Raw genomic sequence first — 20,099 nt, 5'->3', positions numbered from 1 at the left:
GTAACTAATCACTTTAATCGCGATAATCACTCTTTACAACCATGGTGAGCAGAAAAGCATCTCAGCATGTACAGAACGTCAGACCCTGTGACAGATGGGCTACAACAGCAGAAGACCACATCAATCGGAGGCTATCATGGGCGCAGGCTCATCGAAACTGCTTTGGAGCCTTTCATTTGTAATACCATCCATTCATGCTGCAGTGGTGCTTGAAAGTTTGTGAACCCTTTAGAATTTTCTACATTTCTGCATAAATATGACCTAAAACGTCGTCAGATTTGTCTATTGTGTCTATTTTGTTTAATTGAGGGGGAACCCCCTTTATCTACTTTTAGGACTTTGGAATCTGATTCATATTTTAGGTCATATTTATGCAGAAATATTTTTCTTTTTAAAAAATCCTAAAGGGTTCACAAACTTTCAAGCACCACTGTAATTCAATTTGACATAGTTATTCTAACGGCCTGATGTCATATCCTAGCATCTTCAGATCAGGTCTAAAATCTGAGAAGTTCATTCCAAAGCACCTTTTGTTTGTTTATTTATTTATTTATTCGTTCCCAACAATCTCCTATCGATTTTGCTTTATACACTAAATAGCCAAAAGTTTGTGGACACCTGACCATCACACCTGTATGTTTTTGTGAACATCCCATTCCAGATTTTGCCGTTATCATAACCTCCATTCTTCTGGGAAGGCTTTCCACTAGATTTTGCAACATGGCTGTTGGATATTTAGATCCTGTTTGCATAACTGTGTGCTTCCAAATGTGTGGCAACAGTTTGGGGGAAGACCGACTGGTAGATGTCCACAAACTTTTTGGCCATGTAGTGTATTTATCTTATTGCGAAGATGCGCTTCCATCTTACCATTCTTCCATTTTCCAGTTACATTTTCCTTTTATTCCACCCTAAAAGCCCCTAACCGTATCCAGTCAGCATTCCCCTTATTTGTAGAAGAAGAAGAAGAAGAAGAAAAGAAACCCAGAAGTCACACTTAATACACAGAATGACTATAATTTATTGAACATATTAAATATATTATCTATGATTGTTACAAGTCAGTTATGACATACGGTACATGGCAGTCTTTAATGTGAGTAAAAAAAAAAAAAAAAAAAAAAAAAAACCAACAACAGATAAATATTTTTGGAATGTATAATTTTTTTTTGTATTTCAAAATAAAAAAAATGTTCAGTATCAAAAAACATGGTCTATAAACACTGGCATGACAAAAGGTGATTTGGAGCTGGTAGATTGACATAAAGATGATTCCATGTACACGATGGCACACAATACAGACTACTGACTGCTCATTTGTTTGTGCCCCCAGTCTATTTCCCTAGTTTACACGTGACATTCTAAAACACCGAGACACTACTTTGGGTTTAAAACATTTTATAGCCTACTTTTGTTTATTAGTGTGTTTAGCAGCGAGCCACAGATAGAGAGACCATGACAATTCAGGCTGTCCCTTATGGCTTCTTATGCTTTGTGACAATTTTCTCTCTCTCTCTCTCTCTCTCTCTTTTTTTAAAATCATGGCAAAATGTAAATACGAAAGCAAGACGGCGTGTGCACAGTAACCTCGGTGCCTGTTAACAGTCTTTGTACCAGCTTTGGTTACATCTTCAGGAAATTGAAATGCTATGAGATTACAAATGCAGTAAGCTTACACACAAATTTAAAGCTGCACAGGAGGTTACTGAGCTTTTAGGGCTACGACGACAAACCTAAATGCTCTTTTGCATTTTTATTTTGAAAATCGTATTGGGTAAAAAAAAAAATAAAAAAAAAAATAATAATAATAAAAAAAAAGAAGAAGCATAAAAACACTGAATCACACTCCATTAATCTGGCGTAAAAAAAACTGGCCGTTTCGTTGGAAAATGTATCATTTAGTCATTTACGTCATTCCGAAGTGAGAATTTCGCCACTCATTTCACAAGCACAGTGAATTAGGAGTCCCACAGTTTACTTGGAGTAAATATGAGTTTGGATGACGTGATCAACAGATTCGAATAATCATAAAATCAACCATTTAAAGAGGTTTAAACACGCATTGGCGGTATTAAACCATATTTATAGACACTGCAGCAGTAATATCTTTGGTCCATGTCGGTTCCTTAGATACATCATTAAATGCTAGAGTTTTATTTGTATGTTTTAACACTCAACAAATTATACAAATTACTTTTTAGATTTTGGCTTACATTAAAGGATGAACAGTCTATGGTTTTGTTTTTTTTTTCTTTCATCGTAGCAGCAAGTTGGTAGGGTTTTTTTTTGTTTGTTTGTTTGTTTGTTTTTTTACAAAGAGAACACTTTACATTAAGGTGCGCCGAACTCCCATTATTTACGGAAATGTTTATTTAACAATCCGTAAACCCCAGCACTGATCTTACGCGTAAATCACGTTAACATGACGTCGCGGTCGCGCGTACCGATCCAGACCGAGAGATTAAAGCCTCAGGAAACCGTCGTAGGTGTTTTGAGTTAATTGCTTCGCCGATTAGAGTCTTCTCAGGTCGTCATTTCTGTATTATAAAGTCATTATCCGAATATTTTGAGGTACTGGATTTTCGATTTCCGTGAGCATGGAGATTGAAAACGGAAAACGGGCTTGAAATATTTCGCTCGATGTGTAATGACGCTAAAATATATGGAAAGTTCCATTTTTTGAATTCAATTACGGGAAAAGATGGTTTTTTTTCCTACGATATCCGCATTTTTTTTTTTTTTTTTTTTTTTGAGATGCACCTGCATGTGAGAACTCATGCTAGGTGGCTAGTGACTAACAGGTTAGCTAAGGGTGAGCTTTTAATTTATTGATTAATTTATTTTTTCAGGGGGGGGGCAGGCTGGAGAACAAAACACACAGATTAAATAACAAACCACACAACGGACACGGATCAGGGCGAAAATTAAAAAAAACAACGGAAACGACTATATTTTTGGCTAGCTGGCTAAAATTAGCAGTAGCGTCCGACAGCCTGCAGTTACAGTGGCAGTGAACTGGCTGATGGCTGAGATTAATGCGCAGATTCAGGGAAGATAACAGCAAAACCCATCAACCCCTTCACATTATGAAATGTTCTGCAAGTAGCTTGCAATAGTGTGTATTTTTTTTTTTTTAACCAAAAGTCAAAATTCCAAAAATCTTACATCTTTAAATGTACCTTTATGTAAAGTGTTACCAAAAAAAAACAAAACACAAACCAACCAAAAAAACCCACTCTTGGCCCAACAGATTCGTGCTACCAGCACCCTTTTGCAATGGAAATTCCCTATATAACAATCCGTTATTTCTCCACACACTCAAGTGATCCAGCAAGTTCATTTCTCAGTGAATCACTCCCTTAACACGAACACCTTGGCATAATAAATGCATTGAGAAAATGTCTGTGTTGTAACGTGAGTAAATTCCACTTCTACTTCTACATCTAAGACATTCAATATGTCAGAAACCTTGAGATACCCCGGGACCTATTTGGGAATTTGAGCCCATGCAAAGTATACAGGTTAATGTGGAAAGCCCTAAGGGTAAGACCGTCACGATGAAGCGATACATCTAAAGGAAAATGGCGAAGTGAAAGAAGAACAAACCACGGTATCTGCTGTGCGATAGGATGGCTTTTGCGACACGGAAGAGGTATAAAAGGACAAACAGCGTACAGCTCTATTCAAGTTCGAAAACAAACAAGGAAGTCCGGACAGCAGCTTCTCTCCGTCGTAAATAAAAAACACTAGCAGCTCTATAAACACGTTTATCACTACCTTCCGTAGTGAAACACAGCGTTGCGTGTGCACGAGAAGCTCAAAAGCAGGCCTTTGCACAGAAGCACGAGAGACTAAGTGCACTCCGCTCTTTAATGAATTATCAAGCTCAAGGTAAAGCAAGGCAAAGATTCTAGCCTGACAGTGATGTACTTACAACGTGACGCCTTTTCAGATAAGAGGCACTTCACTCGGGGTCTACTTCATCGAGCGCCATCAATTACGTCGAGGGGGGGGGATTATTCTGTGAAAGCAAGGACCCGTCAAATCATGGTTCTAATTTCAATGACGATGCGACAGCGACATCGAAAACCGTTAACGCCGTCCGGATTGAGCACCAGGAGGAAACTGGGAAGGTTGATTTTTGCAGTATGGATATATAAATATAAAACACGCTAATGATTTCAAAAAAAATTTTTTTTTTTTTTTTTTTTTTTTAAATCAGTGACTTTTGGATCAAATGAAAAGAATGATGAGAATTCATTACAAGGTAACTGCGGAAAATAACGGCGTTAAAGAAAACTCCTCGCCGAAAGCAGAGATCAGAAAGGGACTACACTGCTCAGTTTGAGCTAAATAGAGACATTTATAACAAATGCATATCCATATAGGCTATCTCTAAGTAATACTGCCATATCTGTATGTACATGAACATATCTAGAATGTATGTATAGTCTACCGTATAAGAACACACTGGTGATAGCAGAACATAAAAATCTAGCTCTCCCAATGTCTCAGATAAATGAATGAATTATTGTGTATAATCTGGTTATGATGTTATGAATTCTTAAACATTACAAAAAAAAAAAAAAAAGAGTTCTTATCTGCAAATGAGAGCACAAGAGACTCCAGTCATTTATGAGTATGCGCTTGTGTATATGTCTATGAAAGCTTTGGCACTGTCTCCCGTTTTAACACTTGGAAAAATAATACAAATAAAAAAAGGAACAGGATATCTGCGCGCAAAAAAAAACCAAAAACCCCCCAAAAACACCTCGTGGTATTCTAAGGCAGAAAAAAAAAAGCACTCAGCCCATAAGACTTCTTTTTTTTTTTTTTTTTTTTTTTTTTTTTATATATATAAAGCAACATAAACTCACTGGTGTAACAATCCTCAAGGGTGTTTCAGGAGAATCTCATGACTTCTAATCTGAAAATGAGGTCCTTTAATGTTCAGATAAGGCTGCTGTGTACCGAATACCAGCCAAGCTCACCAAAGCACCGCGCGATCGGCCTTGCCTGGGGAAGTTTCCGCGGTCTAAAAATAATCCGGATTCATATGAAATAATAATAATAATAATAATAATAATAATAATAATAATAATAATAAAATCTGGCCAAAACTGTGAAGTAACCATCTTAAAATAAGTACACAGATGGCACACTGAAGTCCCATTCGTCACAGTTTACACAACAAAGTACCTACTGTTGACATATATAGATTTCTTTCCTCCATGCATTAATAGTCATTTTTAAAAAAAGGCCAATAATAATAATAATAATAATAATAATAATAATAATAATAATTGGGCTTTGACTATTTCAAAATGCTCTGTGCTAGTCAGGGCGGCTATGTGCTACGAGGCCTGCTCCGCTCGAACATGCCGCGTTTTCTTTCTCCTTTCTTCTCCTCTATCTTATTCCTTGCTTCCCTTCTTCCACCTAATCCCTCTCCTCTTCCCTCATTGCACCTCGATGATAAAGTACTGGATGAGCACGGCAAACAGAATGGCCAGTATGACAAAGCCGAGGAGCAGGACAGTTGCAAAGCGCTCATCGGCGAGAGACCAACTCCTCTTGGGCTGGGGATTGTGGGAGTTTGAGATTCTGGGTGGCTCAGTCGCAGGAAGGGCCGTGCTGAGGCTGCACTGACCCCACAGCTCTCCACCGTCCGTGCTCCGGCGACCGGCACACACACGCAGGCGACACATGCGACTCACTGTGGAGTTATGCCATGTGTATGACGTTCCGGAGCCCTTATATAGCTAGAAGAGACACAGGAGGAGTGTTACTCGTGATCATCCTAGAGCCAGAAAACGCTGATCGTCGGTGAGGGAAATGGCCAGACCTAAGCCAAGCACCTCTGTACTCGTACGCACTTATAATGGGAGTCTAAGAGCAGTTGATTCATATGTGAGCACACTTTCATAAATCCATCCATTTTTTACCCCCCCCCAGTTTGATTTTATCCCTAGTTTAGTCATGGCAAATTTCTACCCATCAGGCATCTCGGCCCCTATCATACGACAGCTAAAAAAAGCAAGGAGGCAATCACATGCTCTCTCCGAGACACATGATGCCAGTCACTGGAAGGAAAGCGCTATCTTTCCACTCTGCATACGTGAGCTTACGGATGCCCGTGATCGGCTAGTGTCTCTGTGATAGATCATTGAGACAGTATCACCCCTCCCTCCCTCAAACCATGGCCAGTTATGTTCTCTTGGGCTCGTTCTCCAAGCCACAGATGGCTGTGGCATCGTCAGCTGCCTTTCTTCTTTTAATACTGTATTGAATGGATAATATATTCTTCCCTTCTTGTCTCACCAAACGATTTTTATTATTAGGCTATAACAACATTTCAGACTGTAACAACTGCCATTAGATCTCCGTTATAAGTGCGTCTTCCGTTCGTTTTAGTACAGCGAAACCGTGAACTTTTGCCCCATGGTAATCACACACAGACTACAAATGCAGTGGTTAGAGATTTAGGTTGAAAACAACATGGATTGCAATAAATATGAACATGATATTCTGTGTATCGATGTGGGCTCGTTACGCTAACGTTAGACGCTCCTTTCCATACCTGCTCCACTTCACGGCCCCTCAGCAGCTGCAGCGCATAAACAATCGGGTCTCCTTTCATCGCCTCAAGCGCCTCCCATGTGACTGTATACCTATTCCACTCGACCAGTTCAACTTTTGGGGCTATGAAAAGCACATAACAGCAATAAATATTATAAACAAGCAGAAAAGCATCGGATTCAGAAATACGTGTAAGCATACACTACGGGGGGTTTTAAAAGGAACCAGAACACCAGAAAGATGGAATTGTCCTTTTGTCCATTAACTGCTGGTCCACTACCAAAGATCTGATTTGGTTGGTGTTTGGGGCTGGGTTGCACAATTGTGAAGTCTCTCCTCCCCCTACTCCAGAACGCCGGCTGAAGGAATATCATCTGGAGACGTGTAGAATCTAAGCCAAGGTGTGTTGAAGCTGTTGGGACTCATGGTGGACCAACGTCTTACCAGTCCTTCCAGGGTTTTGCGATTTTGATCACATCAAAAGTACACCTAAAAAGTCTCATTTACCCAAAAAACATCACTGCGAAAGACCTGTGCAAGACTATTTCGTGCAATTCAAGCAAAATCCTAACACACTTTATATCACGTTCCCTTCTTTGTCACCGTGTTATAAACGTGCCTACGTTATTATGGTGTTATTAAAATGATGACACTGCTTCGAACTAGAATCCCAAGCGCCACTGGTTCCCGTCGGGGCCTGTTCTCGTTTTTCGTACGTCCAGTTGAAAAAGGCACAACGGGTATGACAAGGTCAGATGGGTAATCGAGGCTTACGTTTGAGCTGAGGTGGTGGAGAGCGGGTAGTGCTGAAAATGTACGGAGCAGAGAGGGGGCCCATGCCAGCTGCGCCGTGAGCCTGAATGCTGAACTGGTACTCGGTAGCCTCGCACAGTCGCTGCACTTTAAACGTATGGCAGGGGCCGCTGTAGATGCAAACCAACCTACAATACAGAAAAGCACACATTCTCACCGTCAGCCTTGGAGAAGCTCTGACCCAGTCGTCTAGCCGTCACAATCTGGCCCTTGTCAAAGTCGCTCAGATCTTTACACTTGCCCGTTTTCCCCTGTTTTCGACACGTCAACTTCGAGAACCGACGCTACACTCGCTGCCTAATACAGTCCATCCCACCCTATGACAGGTGCCATTGTAACGAGATAATCAAAGTTATTACGGTGTGCCAAGAGACCTCTGTACAAAAATTCCACGATTCGATTTTCCTTTCATTTTCACCATGGATTGGTGGATTGGTGAAATGGTCGAGTGATATTTGAAAATTAGGTTTACCATGGTGATATTTGGTAATACGGTAATTTAAACACTAAAAAAAAAAAAATGGTAATGAACCCCTTAAAATGAGTTCATGGTCCAGTCAAGGTGATCACCCAGTCATGTAGGTTTGCTCAGTAGCACATCTCAGCGTCCCCATCAACTCCTTGCTGTCCAGCCTACCATCTACCGATAATCTAAAATACAGTCGTATGGTCACTGTCTTTTAAACGCTGTATTAACCATGTCTCATGCATTCTACACAGATTAGAGGCTTGTAACTAGGCCAGTACCTGTCCGAGCCGGCTTGCATGTGCAAACAGTAGTGTGTGCCATGACTGTTCTGAAGCCTGTCTCCCCATTTCAGCTTCAGACTCTGAGGTCCAGCCACTACACACTCCAGCACTGGGGGTTCAGGAGGCAACGGTCCTGTTCGGAGCTTTAGTTCTGGGCTAAACGGACCGGCACCGATGCTGTTCACTGCTTGCACTCGTATCCTGGAACACAGCGGAATGATTGGGCACATATCGAGGAAAATATCATCATGAGCTGTATAGTTAATTCGGTTAACGGTTATACCTATATGTAGTGTCCGAATGAAGATTTTCCAGTATGTGGTAGGTAGTCCTCCTGACAGACAGAGGGTGCTCTTCTCCAAAGTCTATGTTGTATCCGGAAATCTCTGCTCCATGACACTTAGGTTCTGTCCACCTTAAAGCCAGACTGGTAGCGGTACTGTGAGCGCCCAGGGAGTCTGTCCCGATTTCCTCCACATGCTCCACAGCTGCTGGGACTGAGGCTGGGGTCTTTACCGTAGCAACATCGCTGAAGACACCTGCACCAACAGCATTGACTGCCTGCGTGTTTGAGAAGAAAAGCATGACTTAGCTTATTACTTTCACATCTTTCATTTGAAGTCTTTTATTTTTTTTTTTTTTGTTCGACGCTGTTTACTGCTATAAACATTTATACCCATTCCGACTTATCATCAAAAATCTCTAATATATATGGACATAATACGTGGATAGAGTCACTCAAATACAGCATTCGGTCCATTTGAATCAAACCCTGACGCATTTTTTTCCCCTTGGTGTGGTTTATTTAGGCGAAGAAGACTCTGGTGTGGACCAAAACAACCGCCGCAAGTCAACTGTAGAGTGGTTCGACTGCAGTGAGAAAGCGATTCGACCCTGAACTGACCCGAATGAAAGAAGTGAACCAAAGAATTCTGTGTATTTTGGGTTGCTGGCAGCATTTTTCGCTATATATGAGCTGCTAAACTGAGCAATGAGGCACAAACTGAGCTTAAGAACAAAGCTATACCACTGCGGGAATTGTGATTTGTTCTGGACTTTAGAAAAAAAACAAAACAAAACAGAAATTAAACAGTGTTTGCAACTAATTATTTACATCCTTAATAATTAGTTTAGTGTCAGCCCAATGTTCTCTGTCCTCGAGGATTTCTACACGCACTCGGTAAAGGTTTGTTTACCTTTTTTTTTATTATTATTATTATTATTTCTGACCAATGAATTCAAGAGTTTCACAAGTAGGCTACGTTTTCAGCCCCTAACCCTAACCCTCGGTCAACATTTTACCTACGTGCAGTTTGAAACGTGACCAAACCACCGAGCAAATGAACCACTCTGGTTTTGATCTGATTCGGACCGGGCAAACGGACTAATGTGTGTGAAAGTGTAGTATACTTAAAGTTCTTAGCAACAAACCTAGCTATCGCTAGCTATTCATCTCAACCTAGAGTTTTAAAGATGTTTAGTTTGATTGTTAGAAAGTAACTGTAAATCTTTTGCTTATAAATGTAACACGATCCGACGACACAGTTCAGTTTCCTGTTTCTTTTAAGACCGAGGCGGACTGATTGAGCAAAAGACCACAACATCACTAGCCCGACCCTGGCACCGCTACGAGTGCGCATAAAACGTAGTAATGTCAGAAGGACTATAGCCAACTTCCTGTTAAATAATTCTTACAACAAATCATGTTTCAACACTTATTTTACCTGCTTAGCTTCAGGGCCGGATGAATAATATTACCGTATATATATGTATATATACACAGTGTGTGTCCTCCACTAATATTGGCACCCTTGGTAAATATGAGCAAAGACGGCCGTCAAAAAGTGTCTTTATTGTTTAAACCTTTGATCTTTTGTTAAAAAAACAAACAAACAATTCACAAAAATACTCTGCTCTCATGGGATATCAAACAATTTCAAACATAACACAGGTTTATAAAAAAAATAAATTGTTATCTATAGGTGTGCAACAATTATTGGCACCCTTATAGTCAATGCTTTGTGCTACCTCCCTTTGCCAGGATAACAGCCTTCTTTGCTCATATTTACCAAGGGTGCCTATATTAGTGGAGGGCACTGTAAATATAATAATAATAATAATAATAATAATAATAATAAACCAAGGGCTTTATATTCTGTGTTGAAATGGTAATTATTTGTGATGTTCCACTTTTGTAAAATGTTGAAATGTGTCATTATGTCCAAAAGGAATATACAAGTTATAACACCGTGTAGTATTTAGTTCCTACCTGCACTCTGCAGAAGTACTGTGTGGCTGGCTGCAAGTCTCTCACTTCATACTGAGATGAAGAACCAGAGTACAGTAACTCCAGAGAACTTTCCTCCAGGCCCCACTCCATCTGAAACTCACACACCTCTGATCCATTACAGGCTGGGCTCTGTAATAAGAATGGTAAAAATATATGTATATATATAATAATCATTTTTCATACTTCTACCAGTCAGAAGGAAGAAAAACTAACGCAGTATGGCTGCTCACCTCCCAGGTGGCCAGTACACTACTGCAAGTGCTTAGTGTAAGACAGGGGACACCGCACTGCTCTGGGGCTCCTGGTGTCGTGGAAGCCTGGCACACATCTGACAGGGGACCCCACTGTGGGGGGAAAAAATCACAGCGATAAATGGTACAAGAAAAACAAACATTTTAAACATGTAGGATTCATTTTATATGTCGTAATTAAAGAAAGAAAAAAAATCGTGTCTAAAGTTGTCAAGATACAAGCTGTAAAATCAAACCTGCATCTCTGACCACAGTCTATTATTTAGTACTGACGGGATCTACGATGAATTAATTAGTCCTTCCGTTGTCGTTACGCTGATGTAAACATGCAGTTGCATAAACATGACAGCAGATTCAAGCGCACAGAATAACGCAGAAAACATGCCGGGATTCGTGAAGTTGATGAAGCAGCCTCGGCTCCCTCTCACTAGTCCATTATTTAAGCATATGACACACCCCAAGTTCCTTAATATACATATTATTCACATGAAACGCACCATAATTTATGCAAGTGCTGCGATAGCGAGCCAATAAATGGAAAGCGTTTAGCAGGCGACATTCGTTCGTCTTTAGTTGTCGGTAGCGGTGGCTTGGCGGTCGAGGTTCCGGGTTACTGATCAGAAGATCCGGGGTTTGAGACCCAGGACTATCACTGTTCAGTCCTTAACTCTCTCTGCTCTTGGGGTGCTGTAACAAAGCTGATCCTGTGCTCTGAACCCAACTTCCTAACAAGCTGGGATATGCGAATGAAGAAATGAATTTCATTGTACTATGTTATATATATGTGGCAAATAAAGGCTTCTTTTTTTTTTTTTTGCGATTTAACACGTTCGGGACGAATTAGAACACTGAATTGCGCACCAGGCTTTCTCACTTGAGAATCCTCGTTAATGCTCTTGAGGCTGAACGGTCAAATCTCCACAGCGACGCTCCGAACTCTAGTAGAAAGCCTTCCCAGAAGACTGAAGGTTATGTTATGACAGCAAAGTGGAACGCACTCAAGTCTTAATGCCCATGGGCTTGGACCGGGCACATACAGGAGTGACGATCAGGCGTCCACATACTTTTGGCCATGTATAATAAACAACATCACCACGATTCCAACAGACGTGGTGACGAATGATGAAAGAAAGAAGAAATGAATAGAAATCCTGTACGTTTTCCATCTTCTGGTAGTTCTTTTGAACTCTATTTCTAGATTTTCGATTCGTTTAATAACTCGGATCAGGTGTTTGAGAGAGTGTCTCTGAATCGCCCAAGCGTGTGGTTTGCCCTGAGGCTCCTGAATCTCGATGCAGAGTCTCATGGTGTCTTTTGCACACAAACGTGACTATGACTCAACTGAAGGACAATATATAGTATATATGCTATATATATATATACACCAATTTTACTCACAGAAAACCATGCAGCACTGCAGTATTATCACAATACACATCATCATCACACAGCTCTCGAGTATGAACCTACCCCTGCTGCATTGTACGCTTTCACCCAGAACAGGTACGTTGTACCAGGAAGAAGTTGGCCCACAGTGCAGTAGGGATCTGAGCCCTGGAACACCTGCTTTTGGGAGTCTCCTCCTGACTGAGTCATTTCCACACAGTACTGAGACACTTCTGCCCCGCCGTCACACACTGGAGGATCTGGAACACACAACCGAGGCATCTGTATTCAAATGCTTATAATTAAACGAAAGGAATTCTTCCGTTTTCATATTAAAGTCCTTTGTGTAATCTTTAAAAAAAAAAATGTAAGAAGCGTCACCCCAAGATAGTGAGATCTCTGAGGAGGTGGCTCCCCCTGCAGGGTGCAAGGCTTGGCACGGTCCAGGAGGCAGAGGAGCCGTCTGCACACAGAGACTCTCTGACACCTGAAGGGCACAAAGAGACGTTCTTCAATCAGGACACGAACGAATATCCCTGCTACGTCATAAAACTCATCATTCCAAAATATCGGAATGGTCTTACCTGACTCTGACCTCCTAGACTCTCACAGTACACGCGCAGTTTATACCATCTCCCCTCCTGCAAGCCCTCACACACATGCTGTCTAAGAGGCCCACGGTACACAACGTCCCACTGGTGGTCTACACACACACACACACATGCATGAATTATAAACCTCAAACATTTGATCAGTTTATATGTCGCTAAATACTTTCTGGGTCTAACATGATGACTTCATGATGGTGTGATTTAAGGCCAGAAGCTTCTCTCACCACTCTGACTGAGTTCCAGTATATATAGAGCGATTGGCAAGCCTCCGTCATCCTCTGGCGCCTCTGATGTGCAAGCGATAAAATAAAATCAAAAAACCACAAAACATAAGCAGCCAATATACAGCGGGGGAACCAGGTATTGGACACGTCAACATTTGTTTCAGTGAATATATTTCCAATGACGCTATTCACATGAAATTTTCACCAGACATCAGTATTAAGGCAAGAAATCTGGAAATATAAAGAATTCACAACTTTAAAGTCCGTAAATAAAGTCAGGTGTAATGAAGTGGAACGACGCGGGAAAAAAAAGTAAAAAGTCAAATCACCTGACTCGGATCCAACTGAACAAGATTTAAAGACGATATGTTTAGAAGAACGGGCCGAAATCACACCTGAATACCGCGGCGCGTTAATTTCTTCATACAGGCAGCGTCTCGAAGCGTCATTACAAACAAAGGCTTCTCCACTAAGTATTAAACACATTTCACTTAGCGTGTTCGGTACTTTTTTCCCGTGTCATTCCCGTGACTTTATTACACATAACTTCATTTATGGACTTTAATGTTGTGAATTCTTTATTTTTCCAGATTTCTCGAGTTAATACGGATGTCTGGTGAAAATTCCATGTGAATATCCTCATTGGAAATATATTTACTGAAAAAAAAAGAAAATAAAATCTTGACGCGTCCAATAGTTATTTACTTATATGATCATTTATGCTCAGTAAGTACGCACTTGTCATGTTTTTACCATTTAATTGTTGCATTTAATGAACAAGCTCAGTGATGGTCTAGACTCTGACCAGCCTCACTTTTTCTCTCTCTCGAAGTTATATAAAAAAAAATTAAACAAACGCAGCTTGTCTTTTTACCGAGAAACTGCGAAAAGCGGCAGAGACTCTCAAGACTCCTTTCATAAATGTGAAATAAACATCTGTTTACTCAAAACTTCACCTCATATGACGTGTCCACAATACACGATAACGTTAATATCGAGCTGTGATTTGAGTTACAGCTGGAAGTACCGTCAGAGCTGCTGTTATAGAAAAGGAATCAGCACCGATCGGATTCAAGAACTCAACAGTGCCTTTGGTATATAAATACGTTAATCACATTGTTTGAGGTGCTTGGAACATTGGGCTTTGGCACTTTTACATGAAGTAGACTCATCAGGATATTCCAGGGTTCCAGAGTTCTCCCGGGTCTGCAAGGGTTTCCACCATGTGTTCTGGTTTCCCCTGACCTCCCTGAATGCCAGCAGGTAGATTGGCTACGCTTAATTGCTTATACCTGTTAGTATGTGGGCTGACATGGACTTGCGTCCCATTCAGAGTGCATTCCAACCTCGCACCAGGATTAAATCTGGATACCAGGATAAAGCCGTTACTGAGGATAAAATGATGAAATATAGTACAGTACAGTGTGGTATGTTAACTAGATCTTTCCTACTTCATCACAATATGGCATCATAGTGGTTGAAGTTCCATTTGACTTGGGCATATTGACAGTCACTTGAAGTGGAGAATTTAATCAACGGATTTCATTTACTTATACTTCATTCCTGTTTACTTCGGTACACTCAATCCTTTTGAGTTATTTGAGTTATGTTCTTTTGGTTAAACTTCTGAACTGTTTAAAGTCACCACTTGGATTTGGATACATAACTGAGAAAAGCTGCGTGGACCGATGGCGCAGTAAATGATCACATACCGACACTTTTTTACTCACAGGACATGCTTTCACTGTAGACATCCATTACCTTTTAGGCGAGTACTAGTAGACTTTGACCATGGCTTACCCCAGACAACGTGCAGACTGTGTGGGTGTACAGAACTGTGCAGTGTTGGTTTTCCTGGGCTGCCTGGTTGGTCTGGCAGTGTTCTGTAGTCCACTACTGCGCTAGACACATTGTGACCCTCTGGTCCAGGCACAGACACCTGTTTAAACGCAAGAAAATGATGGACCACAAGAGCTGCTTAAGCAAACAGAGACATGAATGTACATGTATATATCTACTATGGGTCTACTATGGGAATTGTGTTGTGATCAAAAATCCCAAATAAATCAAAACAATTGAGCATTTTAGCATCTTCAAAGTAGACATGTTTCGCCTAGAAATGTATTCTTGGCGTTTTCTCACCCGATCTGTTGAGGAATTTCCCCGAGATGATTTTTAAACAGTATTAAAGGAGTTCACACCGACGCCGGACTCTTATCGGCTGCTTTTCGGAATATTTCGCTCGGGTCGTCCGTTTAAAAACAGATTTTTTGGTAAATAAAATCTTAGTCTTCTAATGAAAGAAATGAGCACGTCGGCACGATTATATTTTTTCGTCTATGACGATTTCAAACATTTAACCGCACACCTTCGGATCAAAAGCTTTTTAAGATCGCGAGAAACATTTCAGTCGAGTGTCCACAAACTTTTGACCGGACGTGTATGTGTTCAGCTGTGTGGTCTGGGAAAACCCTTCACATGATGAAATTTTGCCAATTTCTACTATATATGGTTCTCAAATATCTGTTGATATTTGTCCATGATGCCATGTATCCTAACAAAATGTCCAGGTCCTCTGGGAGAAAAACAGCCCCCCCCAAAAAAAAATAAAGATCCACCACCATATTTAACCGTGGGCATGAGGTACTTTTCCATACGGCTACCTCTCTGTGTACCAAAACCACCTCTGGTCTTTAATACCAAAAAGCTCTATTTTGGTTTCATCTGACCATCGAACCCGATCCCGTTTGAAGTTCCGGTAGTGTCTGGAAAACTGCCTACACTCACCCTGAATCGATAGGAGGTGTATCTCCTGAGCTCCTTCACCACACATGATTGCTCCTCTCCTCTATGCTTCGGCTGAAAGCCACACCCCTGTACAGAAAAAACAACCCTCCTGTCAACATCATTTCTTGAACATTTTACAAACAACATTACTATGTTGCTAGTCACTTCCTGGCCTTTACCCAGGAAAACAGAAAATAAAAAGCCAACCAGTGTTGTTTTGATTATTTTTTATCCTTGAGCATGCCACTGTGGTAAAGCAGGATTGGTCCACAGAGAGATGTGTGAGGAAATGTGTGAGAAGGAAGTATGAGGAACATGCATAGATAGCCTCAAACATCTGTATCTAATTAGGCACACTGCACCATATTCCAAATGTATACTGGGGTTCATGCATTTGGAAGTGAGTAGCTAAAGTCAAGTATTACGTTGCAAATAATATTGGTCAGCTCTCGGTACATCTGAATAGCAGTTTGGCAGGATGGCCTCCTCTAGACAGACTTGCTTTTGTGCCATATTCTTTCTATTTTTTTTCTCTATTATAGATTTAGTGTTTTTTTTATGACTAAACACTGAATGATACTTAACAGCTCCTTAGGCTTCATTCTGCAGGGGTTTTTTTTTTTGGTCCTTCCAGTAACAGCTGTGTTTATATTGAAATTACATGACACTTTAACTGCGGACAGGTTGGCTCCATTCAACTAATTATATAACTTCTTATGGCAACTGGTTGTACCTGTCAGACACCACAGATCCCAGAGGAGGAGAGAGAGAGGTGGTACAAGGAGCGCCAGTGCTTCTACTGCGGCCGACCTGATCACCTCATTGGACGGTGTACCTTCCAGACCCACGCCAACCCAGATCTTCTGACCCCCGCTTGCAACCGGTAAGTCATATCCAGTTTTTATCTCACCAAGATCGACTTGGGTTCGGCAGGGAACTTTATAGATCAAGATCTGGTGAACTGCATTAACGGTGAACCGCCTTGATGGGGGATTATGACCCCTTCAGGTCGGCGCGCTCCACCACGGACTCATCACCTTGCTGGTCACCATTTATGCCAAACATCCTGTGATCCCATGGCTGAAACATCATAACACCGTTATATCCTGGGCAGACATGCAGCTTACACAATAGTCTCCATACTGTCACAACCACTGCCTCTGAGCCCATGAGATTGTCCTGGCCTCCATGTCATCCCCCCGAGTACCAGGATCTGAGAGAGGTATTTAGCAAAGCAAAGGCAGTGGCCTGCCCCCGCATCATCCCCATGACTGTTGAGCTTCTTCCTGGAACCGCTTCCCCTCGTAGCCGCATTTACCCCTTATCAGTAGCTGAACAACAAACTATGGAGGAATACATAGGAAGTGCCCAAGCAAGGTTCTATCCAGCCAGTCATATCTCCATCACCGGCTGGAAGAAAGAGGGGTGGCTTCCGACCACGAAGGCCTCAACCAGTGTACGGTTAAATACAGATAACCTCCTCTGGTCGCTATGAGTACTGTGTTATGGTGTATGGGCTCTCTAGTGCCCCCTCAGTGTACCACTGCCTAATCAACAACATCTTGTCATCATCAATGACATCTTAATCTACTCCCCTTCCGTCGTCGATCATGTCTGTCACATTCGCCAGGTCCTACAACGTCTCTTGCGACACCAGCTATACGACAAGGGTGAGAAATGTGAGTTTCACCAGCAAACCATCTCACTTCTGGGCTACATAGTCAGCCCTGATGAAGTCGCAATGGACCAATCTAAAGTGGCTGATTCAAGAGATTGAATTTCTACTGGCGCTTCAGCCGGGGCTTTAGCTCTTTTGCTCACTCCTTGACGTTGCTGCTCTGTGGTGTACTCCCAGGCACATGGTGTGGAATTCTGCAGCAGAATAGGCCCTCACTCATCTCAAGTTGGCATCTACCACGGCCCTAATCCTTAAGCATCATAACCCAACCATGCTCTTTGTTGTAGAAGCAGACACCTCTGAAAAGGTAGTCGGGGCCTTCGTCTCCCAATGGTTTGACAATAGGTTTGGGACGAACCTAAGCATCACCCTGTCGCCTTATTCTCCCGAAAACTATCCCCAGCCAAGTGTAACTACGATGTCGGCAACCGGGAACTGTTAGCCATCAAACTCACCTTGGAGGAGTGGTGACATTGGCTAGAGGGTGCCGCTCATTTCTTTGTAATCTTCACAGACCGCAAGAGCTAGAATATCAAGTGTACAGCCGAGCGTCTGAATCCCTGACAAGCTTGCTGTCCCTGTTCGTCTTCGCCAACATGACATGACAGCACCGGAACTAACATCGTATTACAAAAAAACTATTCGATATTATGCGACAATTTGTGTAGCTTCGTGATATATAATCTCAGTTAAGTCCATTTCAGTTCCCGGTTGTAACACTAGAAAATGTGGAAAAGTTCAAGGAAGTGAATACTTACGCAATTTATGTATTTAGTAATAAACACATGTATGTATTGTGTGCCATCTGCACGCTCACCGATCCAATTTCTTCCATCTCCAGAATGTAAGAGAGTGTGTCTCGGCCGGCTGTCCCACAGGGGGTGCTCCAGTCTAGACTCAGCCATGTTACGCCAGCCTCCATCAGACGAGGTGGAGGTGGAGGAGCAGGAGGAGACATGACACAGCTGGCTGTGCAACAACTCAAAACAGCACTGAAGGCACTGGAGCGAGCAGATAGATGAACACACTTCTTGTTAAACAAATAAGTCGGCATCTGAATCCTTGATCTAGACCGGGACTAGAAATAATTCTGTATTTTTACATTCTGCAACTTATCCTAGAATGAAACAGGCCATTAGCGCCAACGATTGAAGTAATTGAAGGAGCACTAAATTCACTTCACTGAGATCTACAGGAAGAAACACCTACCTCACTCCTACATCGTTTTTAGCAGCAAGTCTGAAGGCATATTTTGTTGAAGGCATGAGGTGCACAACTTTGTACTGCTTGGCAAGGCCACTGTAAATCTCCTTAAATGCACTTTGTTTTCCCTGCTAATCAGACCAAATGCACATTCACACATACACAGCACGCAGACATGACCTGAGAAAAGCACGATTTAGTATGGGAAAAGGAAATACGTATTTGTTTAGTGTCACATCCTTACCTCGTGGTATTCCAAGCAAAAGCCAGTGATTTTTGAGCCATTGTCATTGGGTGACTAAGACAGACAAGAATGAAGAAACTGAATAGGAGCTGCTGCATATTATACGATTTTTAAAAAAAAAATTATAACGAAAACGTAAGGCATACTCTCCACTGAAGGCTTATGGAGCTCGTGGTGTGCTGGATAAGTCGGGGGACTGCGGGAACGTCTGGGACGCTGCACAGCGTCGTGAAAGTTACACTCTCTGATGGGGCTCCCTTCATTGACCTACACGCCACACAGACCCTTACACACGCAAAGAGAGGCGCGACTTTAAATGTACTCCACGCAATTCCATTTATTCAGTAGACATTTCAACTTAAAACGAATGCACGATACAACCCAAGAACAAAGCCGGGACGTTAAGGGTTAAAGGTCGGGGGATCGGGAGCGGCCGATCAGCTGGTCGCAACAGTGCAACGTAAGCTCCATCATACGCTAGTCTGAACATATATTTAAGAAATATATTCAATATTCGAGAAATATTTCATATGGTTTATGATCACGGCCCACCTCACTAAAATACGCCGTATGTATAGAAGACATAAAGATCAAGGATCGTAGGATGAACTCCGAATGGAAATATATTTTATATCAGGCAGTGTAATGAGCACTTATGCACTAAATGTCATAGATCAAATTCAGATTACTTGAAAGCACGTGAACGCACGTACGGAGAGGTGAGATACGTCCCTCGGTCCCGCCTCGAGCCAGCTCCAGACAGATCGCCGCTCCCCACGACGTGAAGACCCGATACGCCACCTGATACCTTTTCACTAGCCTCCCAGCTCGCACCCTCTTCACTCCCCCCTCTTCACAATTTAAAATAAACCAACCCTATTTCACTGCCTGTCTCCTGAGGGTCTCTGTTCAGCGCTTTGCGGTCAGAGTAGTCACGATTTCAATACGTCAAATGGAGATTAAGTTCAATTTTATTCTTATGGTTCATTGCTGAAATGTTATTGTTGCCAAACAAGCGTCTAAAATACAAATACAAGAGACGGACAATATGAGTCACAGCTTTATTGTAAAGAACAGTTGGTTTGGATTTTTTTTTTTTTTTTATGGACCTTGCTTGAAGGAAATGCTACACCCACTAACCGCCTCCCTGTGTCTCGGTCAAGGGTGTAGAACTTCCTGTTAATGTTGGATCATGTTTCTGATTGGTGCCGGTGATGGTGAAATATCGCTCTTTTGATCCACAGTTACAAAGTTTTGGATCGATGCTTATTTTACACACTACT

The 20,099-nt window shown here is 41.8% G+C and overlaps 1 protein-coding gene across 7 annotated transcripts in view; it reads right to left on the bottom strand.

Moving 5' to 3' along the window:
- Positions 1 to 997: 997 nt before the first annotated feature.
- The window catches only part of LOC108269204 (fibronectin type-III domain-containing protein 3A), a 37,659-nt gene continuing 18,557 nt past the window's right edge, over positions 998 to 20,099 (bottom strand). For 5 of the 7 annotated variants that reach the window (XM_017474882.3, XM_017474886.3, XM_017474883.3 and 2 more), the window contains 17 exons: positions 18,963 to 19,101; positions 18,817 to 18,870; positions 18,579 to 18,703; positions 18,187 to 18,370; positions 15,692 to 15,778; positions 14,705 to 14,843; positions 12,905 to 12,967; positions 12,654 to 12,772; positions 12,451 to 12,556; positions 12,154 to 12,329; positions 10,663 to 10,776; positions 10,412 to 10,561; positions 8,426 to 8,703; positions 8,140 to 8,343; positions 7,354 to 7,520; positions 6,581 to 6,702; positions 998 to 5,762 (listed from right to left, as the gene is read on the bottom strand). In XM_017474882.3, coding sequence (XP_017330371.1) covers positions 5,460 to 5,762; positions 6,581 to 6,702; positions 7,354 to 7,520; positions 8,140 to 8,343; positions 8,426 to 8,703; positions 10,412 to 10,561; positions 10,663 to 10,776; positions 12,154 to 12,329; positions 12,451 to 12,556; positions 12,654 to 12,772; positions 12,905 to 12,967; positions 14,705 to 14,843; positions 15,692 to 15,778; positions 18,187 to 18,370; positions 18,579 to 18,703; positions 18,817 to 18,870; positions 18,963 to 19,101 — 2,530 coding nt within the window. In that variant the 3' untranslated portion in view covers positions 998 to 5,459. The remainder of the gene's footprint in view (positions 5,763 to 6,580; positions 6,703 to 7,353; positions 7,521 to 8,139; positions 8,344 to 8,425; positions 8,704 to 10,411; positions 10,562 to 10,662; positions 10,777 to 12,153; positions 12,330 to 12,450; positions 12,557 to 12,653; positions 12,773 to 12,904; positions 12,968 to 14,704; positions 14,844 to 15,691; positions 15,779 to 18,186; positions 18,371 to 18,578; positions 18,704 to 18,816; positions 18,871 to 18,962; positions 19,102 to 20,099) is intronic. The other 2 variants (XM_017474884.3, XM_047157050.2) reach the window with 2 other exon arrangements.

Source organism: Ictalurus punctatus, chromosome 8 (genome assembly GCF_001660625.3).
Source record: "Ictalurus punctatus breed USDA103 chromosome 8, Coco_2.0, whole genome shotgun sequence".
NCBI classification, from domain to species: domain Eukaryota; kingdom Metazoa; phylum Chordata; class Actinopteri; order Siluriformes; family Ictaluridae; genus Ictalurus; species Ictalurus punctatus.
This window is presented reverse-complemented; position numbering and strand designations above follow the sequence as displayed.